The 18,867-nt window shown below is 30.4% G+C and overlaps 1 protein-coding gene across 2 annotated transcripts; it reads left to right on the top strand.

Annotated features, from left to right (window-relative positions):
* The first annotated feature begins 9,378 nt into the window (after positions 1 to 9,378).
* Positions 9,379 to 13,068, top strand: LOC110615657 (cyclin-D1-1). Of its 2 annotated transcripts, XM_021757653.2 has the most exons (6): positions 9,407 to 9,882; positions 10,160 to 10,246; positions 11,097 to 11,195; positions 11,270 to 11,471; positions 11,590 to 11,720; positions 11,847 to 13,068. In XM_021757653.2, exons 1-6 carry the CDS (start codon positions 9,637 to 9,639, stop codon positions 12,072 to 12,074), a joined length of 993 nt encoding a protein of 330 aa, XP_021613345.1. In that variant the 5' UTR covers positions 9,407 to 9,636; the 3' UTR covers positions 12,075 to 13,068. The 2 variants fall into 2 exon arrangements, with proteins under 2 accessions (XP_043812879.1, XP_021613345.1); XM_043956944.1 differs by having other exon boundaries at positions 9,379 to 9,882; positions 11,590 to 13,068.
* The last annotated feature ends 5,799 nt before the right edge of the window (positions 13,069 to 18,867 follow it).

Raw genomic sequence — 18,867 nt, 5'->3', positions numbered from 1 at the left:
AATCACTGCATGTACTACGACTACTTGCTACAAATATAAGCTGTCTCGTGAGGACTTGAGAATTAGGACTCAGGACCCTACCGACTGGCTCTAGTACTACCTACACGGGCTCACTACCAGTCGTGTCCTAATCATTCTAAAACTTTGAATGCTATATTGAATTCAACTAATTTAATCTCCAGGCCCAATCTTAAGTCGTTCACCATTATAATTACTAGGCAAAATTAATTGAAACTTGGGCCTGCTGGGATATAGATGAAGGATGGACATGCAATAGCCAATATCTACAAGGACCAAATGCAACTTGTGCCCACATTCCTTCTAAGACCCATTTCCAGGGAAGCCACCATAGTCCTTTTTCCAGGGTTCATTTCAACATTTTCAGGATTTATATGCGCACATCATTCTCTTATACACACAACATGAATCCCGAAATTGGCACTATATTATTTATTTATTTATTTATTTGCTGGGGTAATACCTGACTCAAACACATGTGATGGGTTATCAAAAGTTTCTAATTCTACCCCACAGAAAACTGGCCACATACTAGCCAACGTCTAGCAGCTGAGGCCCAAATATCCAAGCCTGACAACAACTGCCGGTTCAATTTTAATCTTGTTTGATGCTGAATATAAGTTGTGTGTACATATCTTCCTCCCCTACCTCATTGGCTCAATCATAATGAAAGTGGTCAGCAAGCTCAAGGGAAAAAAAAAATTAATAAAGGAAATAAAAACAATAGAAAAGGGAGTGATGATGCTAGGCTGTTTGTGCCCCACCAAGCGGCCAGTTCCCTTGTGTCCACACCATCTGCCAGTTGAATTTCCAGGGTTTGCAGACAGAGTTCCTTGGATGTTGGTATTAGGTAACTAGAGCTTTCTACAAGGGCCTATGATCTAGTCTTTTCATTTGATTGACAATTTAAATTAATTTAAAAATCATTCAGAAGGTTGAGGACCAGAGCAGCATTTGGGCTTCAATTCTATATATGTAGGTGGTAGGCAGATGTTGGTATTCATTGAAAAATCCACTGTTGTCTTTGAATTCTTAGTTTTCCTAAAAGCATTTCTGGATTTTCAACCTTTTAATTGCTTGCACCCATTAAATTACTTTACCTTAATCATCCAGCCACCAAGGTTGTTGGAATTTCATTTCGCTTGCTAAAATCCTATCCTTTATAGTGAAGTCATTTTCAAAATTAAAAAATCTCAAATTTAAATTCCAATCAAAATCAATTATATTAATCAGATAATTGTCCTTAATAAAGGAGTGGGAAAGGGTTCTAACGATGGACAATAGCCGGCTTGTCAGTAATGAACAAGGCACAACATAAGCCCAAAAATTAAGAGAAACTGTATTTGTTGAAAATGTTAGGCATGTGGTTGGGCCATCAACTCACTTATGTCAATGAAGTTGACCGTATAAGGCTCCCAAAATAAAAGAAAGAAAAAGATTGAGAGGACATTAATTAAATAAATTAAATATTAATTATTATAGACAATATTATATGAGTATAATAATATAAATACATGTATTTTTGGACATAACCCTTGGAAATAGAAAAAATAGTGATGGTGGAGCATAACATGTTCACAAAACTCTAACAACTTTGCCTGCTTAAATGAATTATTAATACTTCTCCTTCCAATCATATCATTGCATGTGCCACACCACAAGAGACCACAGTCAAGAGTAGGAGATCATTTTATAATTAATCAATCATTTTGTTTTGCATACACTATATTATTAAATCATTTTAATATATTTTAACTGAAAAATATAATCCACCAATATAATTTAACACTGTATTTTAAAATTTAAAATATAATATATTAATTATCTTCTGAATTAGATTAGATTTTGAATGATTGTAAATCTTTATTATATTTTAAATATTTTTGAATTCGTCATCGTACCATTCTAACCGCTTAAAATTTAACTAAAAAATCTATTAGATATGATCGTTTCTGTTTGGGATGATATTTCTTTTTATTTAATGAAATTTTATTAATACAATTAGTGATTTTATTTTTTTTTTAAAATAGTATTTTAATTATTAATAAAATTATTAATTTAATATTAATAAAATAATAATTTAATATTAAATATAAGTATATAATTAAATTAAGCATGTGTTTATGTGTAATCCATAGCATAAATTAAAAAAAAGAGGGGGGGGGGGGGGTTTAGGTAGAATAATCCATAAGGTAGCTAGCTAGATAGCCACTTTCAAAAGGAAAGATACATTTAATTAGACGGATTTGATTAAATCAAATGGGCTACCGAACGTAAAGTTATAAACACTAAAGAAGAAGGGATTAAATTAATATTGTATTAATTAATTTAATTACCTAAGGAGAATTAAGAAGTCAGTATGTCATCATGCATTGATGGGTACTTTCACTAAAACCATGATTATTTACACTACTGATCATCACTATTTTTTTTTCTTTTTTTTTTTTTAAAATCAATCATAAACATGAATGGAAATAGAGAATTTGAGATGAGTAGTTCTTGTGATTGAAGGAAGATGTCTCAATCTGCCTCACCGACCAAAACCCAAAAGCTGAATTGGGTCCTATGGAGATATATATATATATATATAAAGACTTATAATTGTAAAATGTAAGCCAAGATGGGAACTGGTACCTGCAGAATCCTAAGGTTCTCAAACAGGAGGACTTAAGTCCTTAGCTATTTGATAATGAAGGGCAGTCACTTCAGATTTCTGCATCATGACTTTGCCGTCCGGGGAAAGAGGAAAAAAGAAAAAACGGTGCATATATATAAAGAAAGGAAGATGAATGGTGCAAGCTACTTTTTGATAAGACTTTTGTCTTTGAGAGGCAAATAATACAAGGCTGAAGAAAATTAGATAAAAAAGGAAAAAATAAAAACAGTGCTGAAAATGATGTTCCCACTTTGTGTTTTTAATTTTTTTTTTTTTAAGTGATTAATGATCATACTAAGGGACAAAATTTGGATGGCTCCTCTCTCTGCCCGTGTCCAAATAATTTTTTTTTAAAATTCCACTGGGCATATCCCCATTTCTCATCCATAGGATATGGGCAGTTCTGCTCACATCTTAAACTATAGAATATATCTTCATTATTCATCTCATACTCATACATTAGGACTAGGAGGTCTGACATCTTATAAAATATCAATTAATCATAAATACTCGATCTTCAACTTAAAAAATTAAAAAAAATTAATTTATCGGAATAAAAAATAAAAAAATTAATAATTATAAGATCTAATAAGGAAAATTTTCTTAAAAAATAACAAAAAGACATATAATAGTTTATCTCAAACATTGTACCAATCATGAAATATATATATATATTTGAAATACGTGTACATTATGCGGTTGTCCCCTCCCTCATCTCCAACCCTAAATATCATAGGTTAAGAAAAATAAGAGAAGAGAAAATTAAAATTGTAAAATTGCATGTTGACTTATGATGTTTTGACCAGGCTTAATCGATCATAAAAAAATATAATTTGGAAATTCATGCAGACGTTATCAAATAATTAATTTTCAAGAGCTACGCATAATTAGTATTTATTAGCCACCAGTAATTGACTTTAGAAATTAATATATACGTAGTGTTATAGCAAGGTACGTAGATATTATATGATTAATGTGGTGGTGGGCTAAGGGCATATGCCCTAGCTATCCGACAACAGTTTAAATTGCCCACCCACCAAACTTTTTGGGACACATTTGTATACGTTGTCCGAAATCAATGTTTTTCCCTACTTTTTAACTTGGGTATAAATCCCATCCTATACTTATATACTTCATATGTAGCCCTGTTTCCATATACTATACAACATCGAATTTTTGACGGAATTTAATCATTTAGAAATTATTTTAAGCTTTTTTTAACGGCTTAGGATTTTTTTTAAAAAAATTAGTTTGAGTTTTTTAACAAAATGACATTGTAAGTTTAGAAAATTGAGTCGAGGATGGTTGTGAGTTTAGGAAAATTAAGAGAATAGCGAAAAAGTGGCTCATTGGAGTGTACCAGAGCCGCAAAAGTTGTTTGATAAAATTAATGAATGAGGAGAAAAGATAGATCTATTACAAAAACATGTTTGTAGTTTAGTGAAAATAGAGATTCATGCCACTTGACTGGTTAGGTTTTTAAGATTGAATTATTAATTTATTTGTATATATTCATGTTGTTGTTACTCATAAATTTCAATAATTTTTAGTTAATTACTTAACATGTGTTATTTTTATTTTATAAATTAAAATAAGTAGAGAAAATGTTCGAATTGATGGAATTTAATTATTAATATTTTACTTTATATTCATTTTTAATTATTACTAATTTTTAGATAAAAATATATGTAATAAAAAGCATATATACGTATGAATAATGCAAGAGCTCATCCATATATAATATTATCTATAAATGTAGGAGGCAAGGGTCAATAAGTTGATGATTTTTTTTTAAAAGCATACATATGGAAACCAAGTATGAATGTAATAATGTGGTGGGTTTATGGAGCCATTCCTGCCAGGACTTTTTGATGTACAAATAATTAAATACATGTATCAGATTATTGATCCTCTCCAACTCAGAAGAGCAAAATTCAAAGAGTGCATTGATTTGTCAAAGTTAAAAGCTGGTGCAGTTGGCATTCATTTTGCCTTGGACCATCATTTTTGCACTGTCATCCCAGTTTAATTTTTTTTAGACCAAACACATACTTGCAGACATGTAATCTAATATTTTTACCTATTAAATATTTTAATTTTAATCTAATAAACACTTAAATTTTTAAAAATATTATTTTTAATGTAATAGTGAATATATACACAGTGTGTGTATATATAAAAGACTTGGCCTAAATAGTAATGACCAAATTATATAGGTATGCCTCCACCAAAGGCGATCAAATGGAGAAGTATTGGAAGAGAAAGCAATAATGGTGCCCTAGTTCAAGGCACAGTCATCTCTCAATGTGGCATTGTTGATGAAAGATACCTTTTTCAGTTTGGGTTGAGGGTGGTACATTTAATGTGGGTTTTCACTTTAGGATTCAAGTGCTTGGAAGGGACAGGTTGACACCCACATTATCCTTAATTGGGTTCTCAATTTCAGTGATCTTTAGTTAATTAAGATCTTACGGTTAATTAATTAATACAAAAAGATTAACCTTCAAATTACTCAAAAGGGTAAGAGTTGGAAGATAGACAAGTTAGTAATCATCTATGTGAAAAGGTAATTTAATTATTTTTAGGTTCATTGGGCCATACAAATAATTTTTATCATTTCAAGAGATTATGTGCAACTTTTTTGAGAGTTCAAAATGTAAGATCATGTCCAAGGATATCACAGAGGTGTTGCTTTATATCATTTCACAAAATATACAACTGCCTTTCTCTCATCAATTTAATTACTATGGAGATTGAGAGAATAGAATGTGAGATCTCTTAGATTTACTCAGATGCATTTTACCATCGGACTAAATATGTGATTGCAAACTTTTTTTAATTTATGATTATATGAATGAATTTAATTTTATATATTATATTATTTATTTCTATAAAATTGATGTTTTATAATATATTTTTATAAAAAGAGTATCTAGAAATTAAAATTCTGGGTGCTTATAAAGAGCAGAGGAAATTAAAATGTATCCATGCATCAGATTAGATGGTGAGGAGTGTATGTTGATATATTAATTTACAGAGACTTGAGTTTAAAGTCTTTTTATAATGTTTAATAAACCTTATCGATTGTGGCATGTGCTTTAAAAATGTGCCATTGTCGGAATGCCAATTCAACTACCCTCTATTTGTTATTCCAATTTGGCATTATCTCAAGTCCAGTTATTAAGAAAATAATTAATAATAAAATAATATCATTTAACTAATTTGATATGAAACTGAAGGGTGATTCGAGTCCCAATAGAAATTAAATTGGTTGGAGATATTTTCTAGTTAAATTAATAAAAAATTAAATTTTAATTATTTTTAACAACGTGTAAATAAATGAAATTGTTAATAAATTTTTTGAGATTTGGTTTGATAAAAGTTCGATCGAACTCGATTTAATTTCTAAACGAATCAAAATCAAGCTTAAATTTTAGATTAGTTTGGTAAATAAACTACATTTGAACTCCATAGTATTCTGTTTGTTAAGATTCATGAGTCCGATTCATTTCTGAATTTATAAGCAGGTTCACGAATAAATTTGTAAACAGTTTTATTAAGTAAGTTGAGATTGTTATGGTAATGGGAAATAAACTCAAACAATACATATACTTTTATGAGTTAAATCTAAATTTTTTAAATTTTAGCTCTATATAATTTAATTATACTCTTAAACTTGCATATATTTGAATTATTAAAATTTAAATGCTCATTTTTATAAGTTTACGAGTTAATTTATATATATATATTTATTTAACTAAAATTATTTTAGTTTTAAATTTATTAATTTTAAATTAAAACTCATTATACATATAAATAAATTGAACTGTTCGTGAACTATTCGAAAATAAATTCGATAAAAACTCGACTCGTCTAAATTCATTTGCTAAATGAGATAAATTTAAATTTTTTAATACTTAGTTCGAATTTAAAATTAAGTAGAATTCAAATTCGACTTAAACTTAAAAAATTTTTAATAAATTAAATTTAAAATTTTTAAAACTCTGGCTCAATTTAATTCATTTTCACCCTGGTTTTTAAGAATTTGAAGGCATTAAACTCATATATTAATATATTTTAATTTAAAAATTACCCTTAACAATCCCTAATATCTAGCTGCAAGGTAGGATCTAATTCCCTTGTGGATTCCAGACAAGTTTCATCAACATAAATGCAAACCATAGGAAAAAGTCAATAACAATTAATAATACACAATTTTTTATTTGAAAAACCATAAAATAATAAAAATTTATTGGCGTTTCATTTAGCAGAATGAGTTGATAATGCTGACATGATGCTGACTCCTTCAAAATTCTACCCATTTTCACTTAGATGACGGTAATTATTCAATTCTTATTTAGTTCAAATAATTAAATTAAATTAAAATAAATAAATTATTTTTTATTAAAAAAGGGAAAATTATTAATTTTTAAAAAATTTGAAAAACATTAATTAAATAAAAATAATTTGTATAGTTCTTAAAAATTTTAAATATTTCCATTGGAAGAAAAAAGAAAAGAAAAAGTAATTACATTGGGAGAGAGTAATAATTAAAGCATAGAAAATAGAAAAAGATTTTTAACATTATTGTTTCCATATGGAAGTGGTGGATGTGTTGCCAATTGCCACACCCATCATTTGGTTGCTACCACATGCCTTCAATCTTCACTGTATATGTAGCTAGCTACCTAAGTTTCTTAGGCCTAGCCTATACTCCTGTTAGGTCAGGGAGCCCCAAACCCTTGAGTTAAATATAGTTATTCATGGACAAAAATGCTAAATTTGTCTTTAATAATTTAAAAATTATAATTTTATTTTTTATTTAAATTTATAATAAATATATATTAAAATTCTGAATTATATTTGAGTGAAATAGACATGACCATCAACTAATTCTGATTTGAAATAATTTAATGATTGAAATATATCTATCTTTTTCTTTTTCAAATTACAATTACTATTTACTCAATCTTCTTATTAATCTTATAGTTTTTTTTCATTATTTATTAAAAAAATATTGTTAATTCAGTTAAATTTTAAATGTTCTTTTCTCGTTGATAACTAAAATATTATCAATTCTTTATATGACAACACGTGTATGATCTGTACCAGCTGAATCAGATGAAAAGCGGGAAAAACGACTCTCGAACACCATGCGGAACTCTGACAAAAAAAAAAACAGAAAACACCATTCGGAACGCGTGGCACCATCCTATTGACTAAGCAGTTATCACTAAAAAATTACTTATATTAATTTTTTAATTTTTTAATTTTTTAATTTTAGTTCTTAATTTTTAAATTAAGAATAATATTAAGTTAAATCCTTATTTATGGAACAAGAGGAAGTGCCGGACATTAATTGAATGGACATTAAAAGCAGATAAATCCAAAATTGATTGTTAAATTGGTCATGTGGTGTCTGATTTCAATATCCCCAGCATTGACTAATCAGTTTATCTTAGCTGGGTTACACATTTATAGAGACCATATGACCTCTTCTACTGTATTGCACAATTTTCCGCTGCACAGACACCCATTTCCGTTTATTATTATTCTATTAAATGAAAAAAGAAATAATCTGACACTTTTTTTTAAATAAAATTAAAAATTTTATTTTTATAAATAAAATAAATATTTACTAAACTATTTTACTTTTAGATGAACTGATTTGGTATTAACAATAATAAACTTATATCTTACATTAAAAAAATTATTATATTTATTCAGGTAGTATACATATATTTTTTTTTTTAAAAAATGGAGCATTGTGATTTGGATCAATGCTCTCTTTTTAAGCCCAGAGAGTAGCCGGGGAGGCCCAAAGTTTTTTTATTTTATTTTATATAATACCATACTTGGGGGCTAGTGACCCGAAATGAAATTGTTAATCTGTCCTATAAAAAGAATGATTATTATAAATGAAAATGAATTATTAATTTGACCCATTATAATGCTGCATGTATAATTTGATTTTTAATCTTTATATAAAAAATCAATTGGCATTTCTATATCTTTATGATTAATTTTTTATATTTAATATAAATGTGTAATAAATATATATATACATATAATTATGTACATATAAAAATTAAATAATTATTTTATAAAATTTAAGAATTTAAAAATTATATTTTATAAAATTTAAATTGATTTTTATAAAAAATCATGATTTAAATGATGTATTTAGCTAATTATAAAATTAAAAATGATCCATTCACCATCTTAATTTAATGATAAAATGCATTTAAGAGATTTTAAATTCTATTTGGTCAATTTTTAATCTTTATTTTTCGTTTGAAAAAAAATTAATAATGATGCTCTAGAAATAAATTCTCACTAATTATAATTTTTTTTTAAAAAAAATTAATTTTGTTTTAATGAACATATACGGGTCAAAATAATAAATAATTAGAAATCTGTGGAACACATGGCAGGACGAGATTAATTGACAAAAACCAAAAAGGAACATTCAAATAGAGCAATCAAAAGTCGAGCAGCCAGAAACCTAACTTTGGAAGCGTAAAGAGTAAACCGTTTTACTTCTGCGCTAATCTCATTGCTACAGTGCTCTCTAATATAAACAGTTACCCCACTTCCGTCTCGTTTTGGAAAATCCGTTTTCCCCTGTAAAATCAACCGAACAGCCCCACACTCTCTTTCCGTTTCGATTTTCCATTAATTTTCTATAATTTAAAAAAGCCCTAGAATTTCTTTAAATGAAATTTATATATAAAAAATCACATCACCTCATATTTATATCACAAGAGAAATGGATGTATAGGCATTCATGTACACTGCTTCTCTAACACACAGACGAAACTTCTCTTGCTCTTTCTCAATATTCCAGTCACTTCCCGGTGACAACTCCGACCAATACTCCGTCCATAGAGTTTTGAAGTCGTTTCGACTTCGATAATACAAAACAGTGATGACAAGAGAATGAGAAACCATCGACGGCGATCATGTCACTGCCGTGCTCCGATTGCTTCACCGACCTACTCTGTTGTGAGGAATCATCAGAAATTTTCTCCGGCGAGTCGCCGGAATGTTCATCGGACCTCGAATCTTCAGCATGTATCGAAGAATCTATTGCCAGTTTTATTGAGGATGAGAGGAACTTCGTTCCTGGATTCGATTACTTATCTCGCTTCCAATCTCGCTCTCTCGATGCATCGGCGCGCGAAGAATCCGTTGCATGGATTCTCAAGGTAAACGACAATAAGTTTACTGATATTACTATATTGCCACTGCGGTACACATCATGTTAATTTAAGCAGTCAAAAGTACTGTATGAGATCTGAGAGGTCCAGCTCAGTCCTAATGTCTCGCTGAGCCACTTATCATACGGAGGAGTTATTGATTGAAACCTGAATACAGTTTTTATCAGGCGCTGGATCCACGGCTGTTCATGGATTGGCAGCTCATTTATGCTCCCTAAAATCTGTCTATATATGCTATTATCCTTAAGCGGTTGGTTTTTTACAGGTGAAAACATACTATAGATTCCAGCCATTGACGGCTTATCTGTCAGTCAACTATTTGGACCGATTCCTTTATTCCCGTCCATTGCCGGTAAGCTTCTCATTAAGTATCTTTTAGTTATGTGAAAAATCAATAAATCATCTTCTTAAAAACAAAAAGGGAAAAAATTGCAAAATTTCTGCCCGGTAAGTAATGCATAAACGCTTTTGACTGTAGGGGTAACTGCGTTTGACTTTTCAAACAATGAAAACGACGCGGGTAACCTAACTACAGCCGCAGCATCTATTTGGCGCGGTTGCGCTATGGGAACATGTTTAGATCTTGGCTATCATGAATTCAAAGTTAAATGAAATTTATTTTTTTTATATATATATTTTGGGTTTATAATAGATAGGGTCTAAGTGAGAAATGAGTGTCTATATGTATAATATTTTCTTTTTTAATTTGAGCAAGTAATTTTAATTTTAATTTTAATTTTATTGATTTTTTTATACCTTATTTGGTTGATGGTTAAATTTAAATTTAATTAGGAGACATATATTATCGTTGATGTAGTGTAAATGGGGGCACCTGTGCCTTGATTTCGAGGGAATAGGTAGGTATTATGTTGGAAACATGATCCGACCGAACAATTATTGTTAATCTGTTAGGCTTGCCTTAGTAGTTTATCAAAAGTGTTAAACTTTATTGGAGTATCCTCGTAAAGTTTTGGTACTGTTTATAAATTATGGTTTTTTTTGAAACTTAATTAACTGTCCTGCCACGTGGCAATCACTGTATCTGCATTTTCGGGTAAAATGAGATATATCCTAGGATGAATTCATCTTAATGACAAAATTTATCATCATTAATTAACTTGATTTTAATATTATTATAAATGAAAATAATGATGCTTTTTTTTTTAAAAAATGTTTCTTAATGGATTGTGTCACTATTTCAGCAAGCAAATGGATGGCCAATGCATCTTTTAGCCGTGGCTTGCTTGTCATTAGCAGCTAAGATGGAGGAAGCTCTGGTTCCTTCGCTATTGGATCTTCAGGTATTATACTTCTTCTGATAAAAAACTTTATGCCGGCGTACTATAGTGGTCTAAACCAATATAGTTTTCTGTAGGTTGAAGGTGCCAAATATATTTTTGAACCCAGAACAATCCGCAGAATGGAACTTCTCGTTCTTACTGTGTTGGATTGGAGGCTACGATCCGTAACACCGTTTAGCTTTCTCGGTTTCTTCGCATGCAAGATCGATCCAACGGGAACTTACATTGGGTTTCTGATTTCACGGGCAACGGAAATCATCTTGTCTAATATGCAAGGTAACAATTCGGATATGGATATCCCTGCATGCATGGATGATTTATGTGCTTACACTTACGTGGCATATAGTAGCTAGGCAAAATACTGAAATAAGTACATTTTTGCTAATGTCTACAGAAGCAAGTTTTCTTGAGTATTGGCCATCAAGCATTGCTGCCGCAGCTATACTTTGTGCAGCAAATGAAATACCAAACTTGTCTCTCGCTAATCCTGAACATGCTGAATCGTGGTGCGATGGACTAAGCAAAGTAAGGAGATACGTATTTTTACATACAATACCTAAAATGATTATGATTATAGTTGCGATTGGGCGTCTCCATGTTTACAAGTACAAACTCGTGTCCCAACTCCCAAGTACATCCAATTTTTTGCAGGAAAAGATCATCGGCTGCTACCAGTTAATGCAAGATCTTGTGCTTGACAACAGCCGGAGGAAACCTCCAAAAGTCTTACCGCTGCTTAGAGTAACAATCCGGGCCAGAACGAGGTCCCTTGACTCATCTTCTTCTCCATCTTCATCTTCATCCTCATCCTCATCTTATAAAAGGAGAAAATTAAATAACTGCTTATGGGTGGACGATGACAAAGGAAACCCCGATTGAGGGCATAAAAAAATGGAGGAAAAAAGAAAGGAGAGGAATAAAAAAAAATAAAGGAAACAAATTATGGTGGTCCAATCTATATAGAATCCTCAAAAATATTTTGTTGGAAGGTTTTGAGGGAAAAATTGACTCAGTGATGCAGATTACTTTGTGTATATATGTGTGAACTAGAGTTTGGTGAGTTTGGAGATTGATTAATTTTTTTTTGGTGGGGTTTGCCATTGAATATATATTAATGGCATTGCAGATTCCCAAGGGAGGGGGGTTTGTTTACCTTAATAATTTTGTGTGAGAAAGTTAGAAGAAGAGAGAGAAAGCTTATGTTTTAAATAGTAGTCATAGAGCTAGTGTGAAAGAAGTGGGGTGATGAAATTCAATGGCAGCATTGATTATTGAATGAAAGGGAGGAGATGGTGGGACCTTAAATGGGCAAAGAAATTCAAAAGGGTTAGCGAAAATAAGGGATTAAGCTTTAGAAGTTTGGGCTGTTCATAGAAAACAAGTAAGCTTCTCAGATACTGGCCACCATCATTTTCATCGCTCCGTCTTTTGATGGGAAGAAACTCCAATAAAAAGGAAAAATAATAATATGGCTCTATCCACACATGATATGATATGTTTATAGATTTTGAGAGTGGCTTGTGTGCACATGCTCTAGGAGGTGCATGGCACACACGTGTGTATGTGTGCTTTTTTGGCGGGAATTGCCTCTTATAAATGGCCTTTGAGACCTTGGCCTAACCATACTACTAGAATATTAACCACAGGGCTTGTGGTTACACGTGTGTAAACTTTTCTTAATTTCCTTTTCATTTCCTTTAAAATTTTTTCTTTATTTTTATTATTATTTTTTTTTTCCCAAAGAGGAGAAACCTCTTACGAGGCCTATCTTTGGACTGGCAATTGGCAAATACAAAGGTCTTTGGGGCCTTTCACGCGTGCTTGTATCAGATTCTGATTAATATAATAATCCAAATATATATCTTTCTTTCAACCATATTTTTTTTATTTATTTATATTTTATATATATCTTTTCTTTATGTGAATATCATGTGATTGATATTAAATACTTTGTAGCTTTGCGATTTGTTTTTATTACGGTATCAAAAGAACTTTTAAGGTGTGTGGAATTTAGCGAGGCCAGTGGTCAGTGAAGTGAAGGCCCTAGCAAAAATTGAAGAGACTGCTTGGTCCCTCAAGCAATAAAGGAGGTTTCTTTCATGAATATGACTCCTTGCACATTAGCTAGTGCATCTCGTGACCAATCCATGGCTGCTTCCTTTTATCTCCTTATAGATATCAGACAGCTCTGCCTCACTAACATCTTGATGGCTCAACTAATATTATTTAACACACAAACACATACCTAGCTCGTATTTTTATGCCCACATACCTGAATCATACAGATGCACGGATCATATACCTGAATCATACAGATGCATCGATCATAAAGCATGGGTATTGTGTTTGATGGGATATATTTTAGAAAAAAAGCAAACAACTTAAAAAAAGCTCCTTTATATACTTGCAGTACCTTCAAAAATACAAATAGAAAAAGCCCAGCAAGTAGGTTGTCACTTAGCCTAGATCCCCGACACATGGCATATTATTTTTTTGCATGTAATAACGTAGCACAATGCCCCCTTTATCCTTTTTATTTTTAATACAAGTAACCATGCATTTTAGGAAACAACCATATGACCCATCTTCTATAATTTTATCATGCAAACTTTATTTCTGTGATTCCTGCAGTATTGATCATGAAGCTGCAGCAGCAGCAGCATCATCATCCTTTATCTCTCATCTTACATGTATATATACCTTGTTCATTCACATCATTGTTATGCCAATATGGGCCACCACGAAGAAAAATCGTAACATGTAGACAATTTTTGTATAGTACAAATTTCGCCCGTTTCTCTTGGATTTGCCTTAGATCTTCATTAGATCCGCATTTTACTCTGATAAAAAATGGAATCAGTACTATACATGATTGGCACAAGTCATGAATTTAGGAATTCTCAATATTGAATTGAAAATCCAGTTTACTGGATATTTTATAATCTCTAAGCAAGGCCTTATAGTTCGTTCCAGTTATGAATTCAGTCTACCGCGCTTATTCGTGGATTAATCATTAATATGAGGTCACGCATATTATTTAAGTAATTTTAGATGACAATTCAATAATTTTAAGTGATAATTTATAAATATGTGTACGTCGTATGATGTAATAATGGTTAGTTTATATGTAACGTGCGCGATTAGGTCCCTATTTTTGTTTGTAATGGTGTCAGAATTCATTGGGTGATATTTTTCTTTTTTAATACAACGTCTCTATTAATATTCAGTAATGCGTTTGTGGCACTACCTCATTACACAAGCTCGGTGGGAGCCATGACGATTTGGACTATATGACCAATGAAAGTTTGCCTAACTTCCCCACCAAAAAGGTCACATTAATTAAACTTGTTGATCGATATAATTAAGTCATTCTCAAAAAAAAAAAGAAGAAAATATTAATCAGAATAAACTGGTAAGGGCAAAGACTACCACAAACATAAAACCAAACCCTAAATTAATTTAACAAAATATCCTGCCGAGTACGTATGCTTAATCGCGTTACTAATACTAATATCCTAATTTTGATAATTAACTATTATTAGTTTGACGTATGCATAGTTTTATAGGGACCCTTGAGTGTAATAATTTTCCACGCGGCCTATCAAAGCAGCGAAATCAGAGAAATTAAAATGGTGATTAATTAGAGGGTGGCCATAGCTAGCTTCATTATTTGACATATAAGAAAAGTGAAAAGAGAGGTATTAGGGTTTGGATTTTGTTAGCAATGGGTTCCCACCATTATCCCTCATCATGCCAAATATTCTCATACAAATTAATAAGATAATTAGTAATTAATTTAAAACATAATTCACTGATGATGCTTCTTATGAAAAGAAGAATTGTATTTGATAATGAATAATAATCACATGGAGCCGTGTTTTAAACACAGTAAGATGTGGATTGAGACCAATGAGAGGGTAACATGTATAACTGAAACCAGAAGAAAGGACCCAACTGTCAACAGCTTTTGCTTTAATAGAATCTGAATTGTATGAGATTACTGCAGTCCCTTTACCTTCAATTCCTTCAATCTCTTATCTCTAATTATATGCTATTCTCTCTCTCTCTCTCTCTCTCTCTCTTTTTCTATATATATAAAATATCATATCCCACACACTTTTCTTTTTCTTTTATGCTATAAAAAATGGTCTTTAAAGTATGGAATCCTAAGTATAAACCAAAAAGCCAAAATTACTTTATCTCTCTCCCTCCGAATGAGCAGAAAATCTTATTGGTCATTACCTACTGAGTTCCTTTTTTTTTTTTTTGGAATAATAAATAAAATGAGGAAGTTTCAACTTTTCTAAGAGTGGCCATGACAAAAATGGAGGACCTTTAAAAGTTGTAAAAACGGAGCTCGTGGGGTTGCTGTAAAAGGTATACAGGGCCACAGAACTAAAGGGTTCAAAAGCTGGAATGATGCCCACAATATTGAAGATATAGATTTTGTGATTTTCTGCTGAATGCAAGACACCACTACTCTCCAGTAGTCCATTGCCTACTCAAACGTCTCCATCCTCTCTCTCTCTCTCTATATATATATATATATAATATTCTCATATACTTTAGCAAAAAGAAAAAAGAATAACTCTCATATATATCACCGCCCATTTTGATGTATCATACTATGGGAAATTTACATTTTGTCTCTCTTTAACAGTGAATTTTCTGACCCTCTCTTTCACGAAAAATATTAGATAATTTTTGTATAGTACGTACGATCGGCAGAGCAAGAAATTTCGTGCACCCATTAAGATAATCATGTTTGATTAGTTTGTGTTGTCTTTATATTAATGTAAATGTGAGAAATTGTAGTAAGCAGCACAAAGTGATGATGGAGTTGTGGAAAATGGTTGCTAAAACAAAAAAAGGAGAGATGTCTTTTGGGAGAGCGAATTTGGCTTTCCAACTCATATATTTTCATTGGATGCCATGAAAAGAAGGTGAAAGAGGCAGGGGAGTGACTACTCTCGAGGGAGCGTCCGTGTCGTGTTCTCTTCTTTATTGCCTTTGTGATAGTGCTTTGGACCTTCATTCTATTCCACTCTCCATTCTATTCATTAAGAGTGGAGACATATACATATAGAGCCTTTCTTTCAATCATCTTATTAACTTATATATTCAATCAGGGCAGAAAATTTATCTAAATCGAATTTATATAAATCAATAATTTAAATCAAATTTATATAAATCAATAATCTAAATATATAAAATTTAATGTAAATTAAATTTTTATTTTACATTATAAATCTATATAAATTCAATTTAGAGACTAAATTCTTTCAATTATTACACCATTATCTCGAATTTTTCAAAAATATCTATAAAAATAAATAAATAAATATCTGAATAAATAATAATTCAGTTTTTCTAATTAAAAATGGGTTCAATGAATATAGATTTTTTTAATAGGCTATTACTTTTAGCTATTTAAAATTTTTAGAGAAAAAATAGAAGATTGATTCTTTATTGGTTTGAGTAAATACAAATTAAGCCCAGTACCAGTTAAATGCTCAAAATTTAAATATCATAGATATAACAATCATATTAAATAATCTATTTATCTTAATTAAAGTTTCTCAATGCAAATTTCTATCCCTCGTGGCCCTCCTGCTCTGGTCTTTATTTTAATCCTTTGGAAAATGCGGAGTATAAAGCTTTGGGCCAAACAACAAAATTCAAACTTTTTTACCTGCTGATCAAAGCCAAAGTTAAACTCTTTCCATATTTGGAAGCTTTTGCTCGTGCATACCATCTCTCTTTATTGATTCCCTTTTTATTTAATTAATTACCACCATCATAAACCCTAATATTTTGTAATTATAATCATCCCTAAAATTGATTTTACAGATATTTAAAATTTTGGTCACTATATTGATAATATAGTTACCCAAAGCTGTAAGATTACAATTATAAATTTCAAAATTATGTCTATATATATCGATTAAAAGAATTATGAAAGAAATTCTATAGATATATATAATAATTTGAGTATAGAGTAGAAAATACACAAAACACTTTGCATCAAAAGTTTTGATTCGGAAATAGAAAAGAGATTGATGGGTTGAAAGGCTAATCCATTAAGCAAAAAGCTATATATTCTATTGCAATTTTGATTCTTAAGGCTCACTGCTTTACAAAATTAAAGGGTATGTTTATTTACCAGACATCCTTTTTCTACAACTTTTGAATTTTGCTTAAAGTGTCACGTGTTCACTCCTCCTTTGGTTTTAATTTCATACATCAATGGTAGATCAGAAATTAAAAATTATTTATACATTGTAACATTTCTCTAAAACTGATTCATGATGCCATCGAGATATACTTTTTTAATAATTTGTATCAATTTTCTTATTGGTTTTGTTTATTCGGCAAAAGGAATCGAGTATGGGTAAATATTTTATGTATGTATTGTATCACAAGAAGCAGTTGGGTGAGGGAAATTTTAGTTCTAAATGGGTTCATCTTGCATGGAAGGGCTTTGAAATTATTAGGCTTCATGGGTTTCAGCTGGGTTGGGATGAATAGCCCCTAATTTGATTGTGGGCTGGGATGAATATCTTCAAGATTTAAGATGTCTCCATCTGGTTTTAACCAAGAAGAAGAGTGCTTTGGATTTCAAAAGAAAAATGTGGATATATACACATGATTGGTTTCAATAATGAATATCTAAATAAAAATATTTTAAAAAAATATCCTATATTTCTATTGATTTTTCACAAATCAATGGCAGAAAGAGTAGAATCTCCGATTTTAAAGAATTAAAATGTAATTTTTTCAATATAAATTTTTTTTAAAATAAAATGGATAAAAATTAATATAAAATAGTAGTATCAAAACAGTCGTAATTCATTTTCTTATAATTCATTTTCATATAATTATAAAGGGATGTCACCTTAGACATATTAATATCTTCTCTTAGTACAGTTTAACTTGTTTCTAGGACTTTTTAGGGGAGTGACTAGTTGGTCATCACTGAGGACTGAGCCCAGCTGGCAACTGAGTCCAGCTGGCTATAGTGAAAGTTGGCCCAACTGGCCATCATAGGCCTATCGAGTCTCTGTGTTATGCCTCTATCCTTATAGGTGTGTTTCCTAACTACAAGTAATGTGAGGATTGTTGTGTCAAATTATGTTACCCTTAAAATGAAATGAGTAACCCTTTTATTAAAATTTATGTGACTACGTGCACAATTTAGGTTGTTTATACCATTATACTTATTTGATACTGATATCCGTTGATATATATATATATTGTCCGTTTTAATAATATTTTAGTCTTTTGGTTAATCGACACATTTTATTATGCAGATCGTGTAAATATATCGACAGACTTGCCTTCATAAGGTTCAAGTTAAGTGTTACACAGTTTCGAGTGAATGTCAAAATTTGAGCCCGTAATATTTAGTATCATTATAAATATTTTTATGAAAATTATATTATAAAATATTAATTTAATATAAATTAAATTATAAATTTTAAAATAAAAATAAATGAAACTATAGATATTTATTTTTATATTTTTTTAATAATTATATTTTATCTATTACGTAATAATTTTTTGACACAGTTAAAAAATTATTATTATTTATTAATAGTGTGATATTAAAATTATTAAAGGAAAATGAGTAAATTGAAAATGTAATTTTCTTATATTTTCGCTAGAACAAATT

Source organism: Manihot esculenta, chromosome 5, assembly GCF_001659605.2.
Source record: "Manihot esculenta cultivar AM560-2 chromosome 5, M.esculenta_v8, whole genome shotgun sequence".
Lineage (NCBI taxonomy): Eukaryota > Viridiplantae > Streptophyta > Magnoliopsida > Malpighiales > Euphorbiaceae > Manihot > Manihot esculenta.
The sequence above is the reverse complement of the archived record's forward strand: the minus strand, read 5'-3'. Positions and strand labels throughout refer to the sequence as shown.

Excerpts from the sequence above, each read along its gene's own strand:
- LOC110615657 (XM_043956944.1), top strand. The coding sequence starts at position 9,637 with ATGTCACTGCCGTGCTCCGATTGCTTCACCGACCTACTCTGTTGTGAG. Across the intron at positions 9,883-10,159 it reads CCGTTGCATGGATTCTCAAG|GTGAAAACATACTATAGATT; the intron begins GTAAACGACAAT and ends GGTTTTTTACAG. Across the intron at positions 11,472-11,589 it reads CATCTTGTCTAATATGCAAG|AAGCAAGTTTTCTTGAGTAT; the intron begins GTAACAATTCGG and ends TAATGTCTACAG.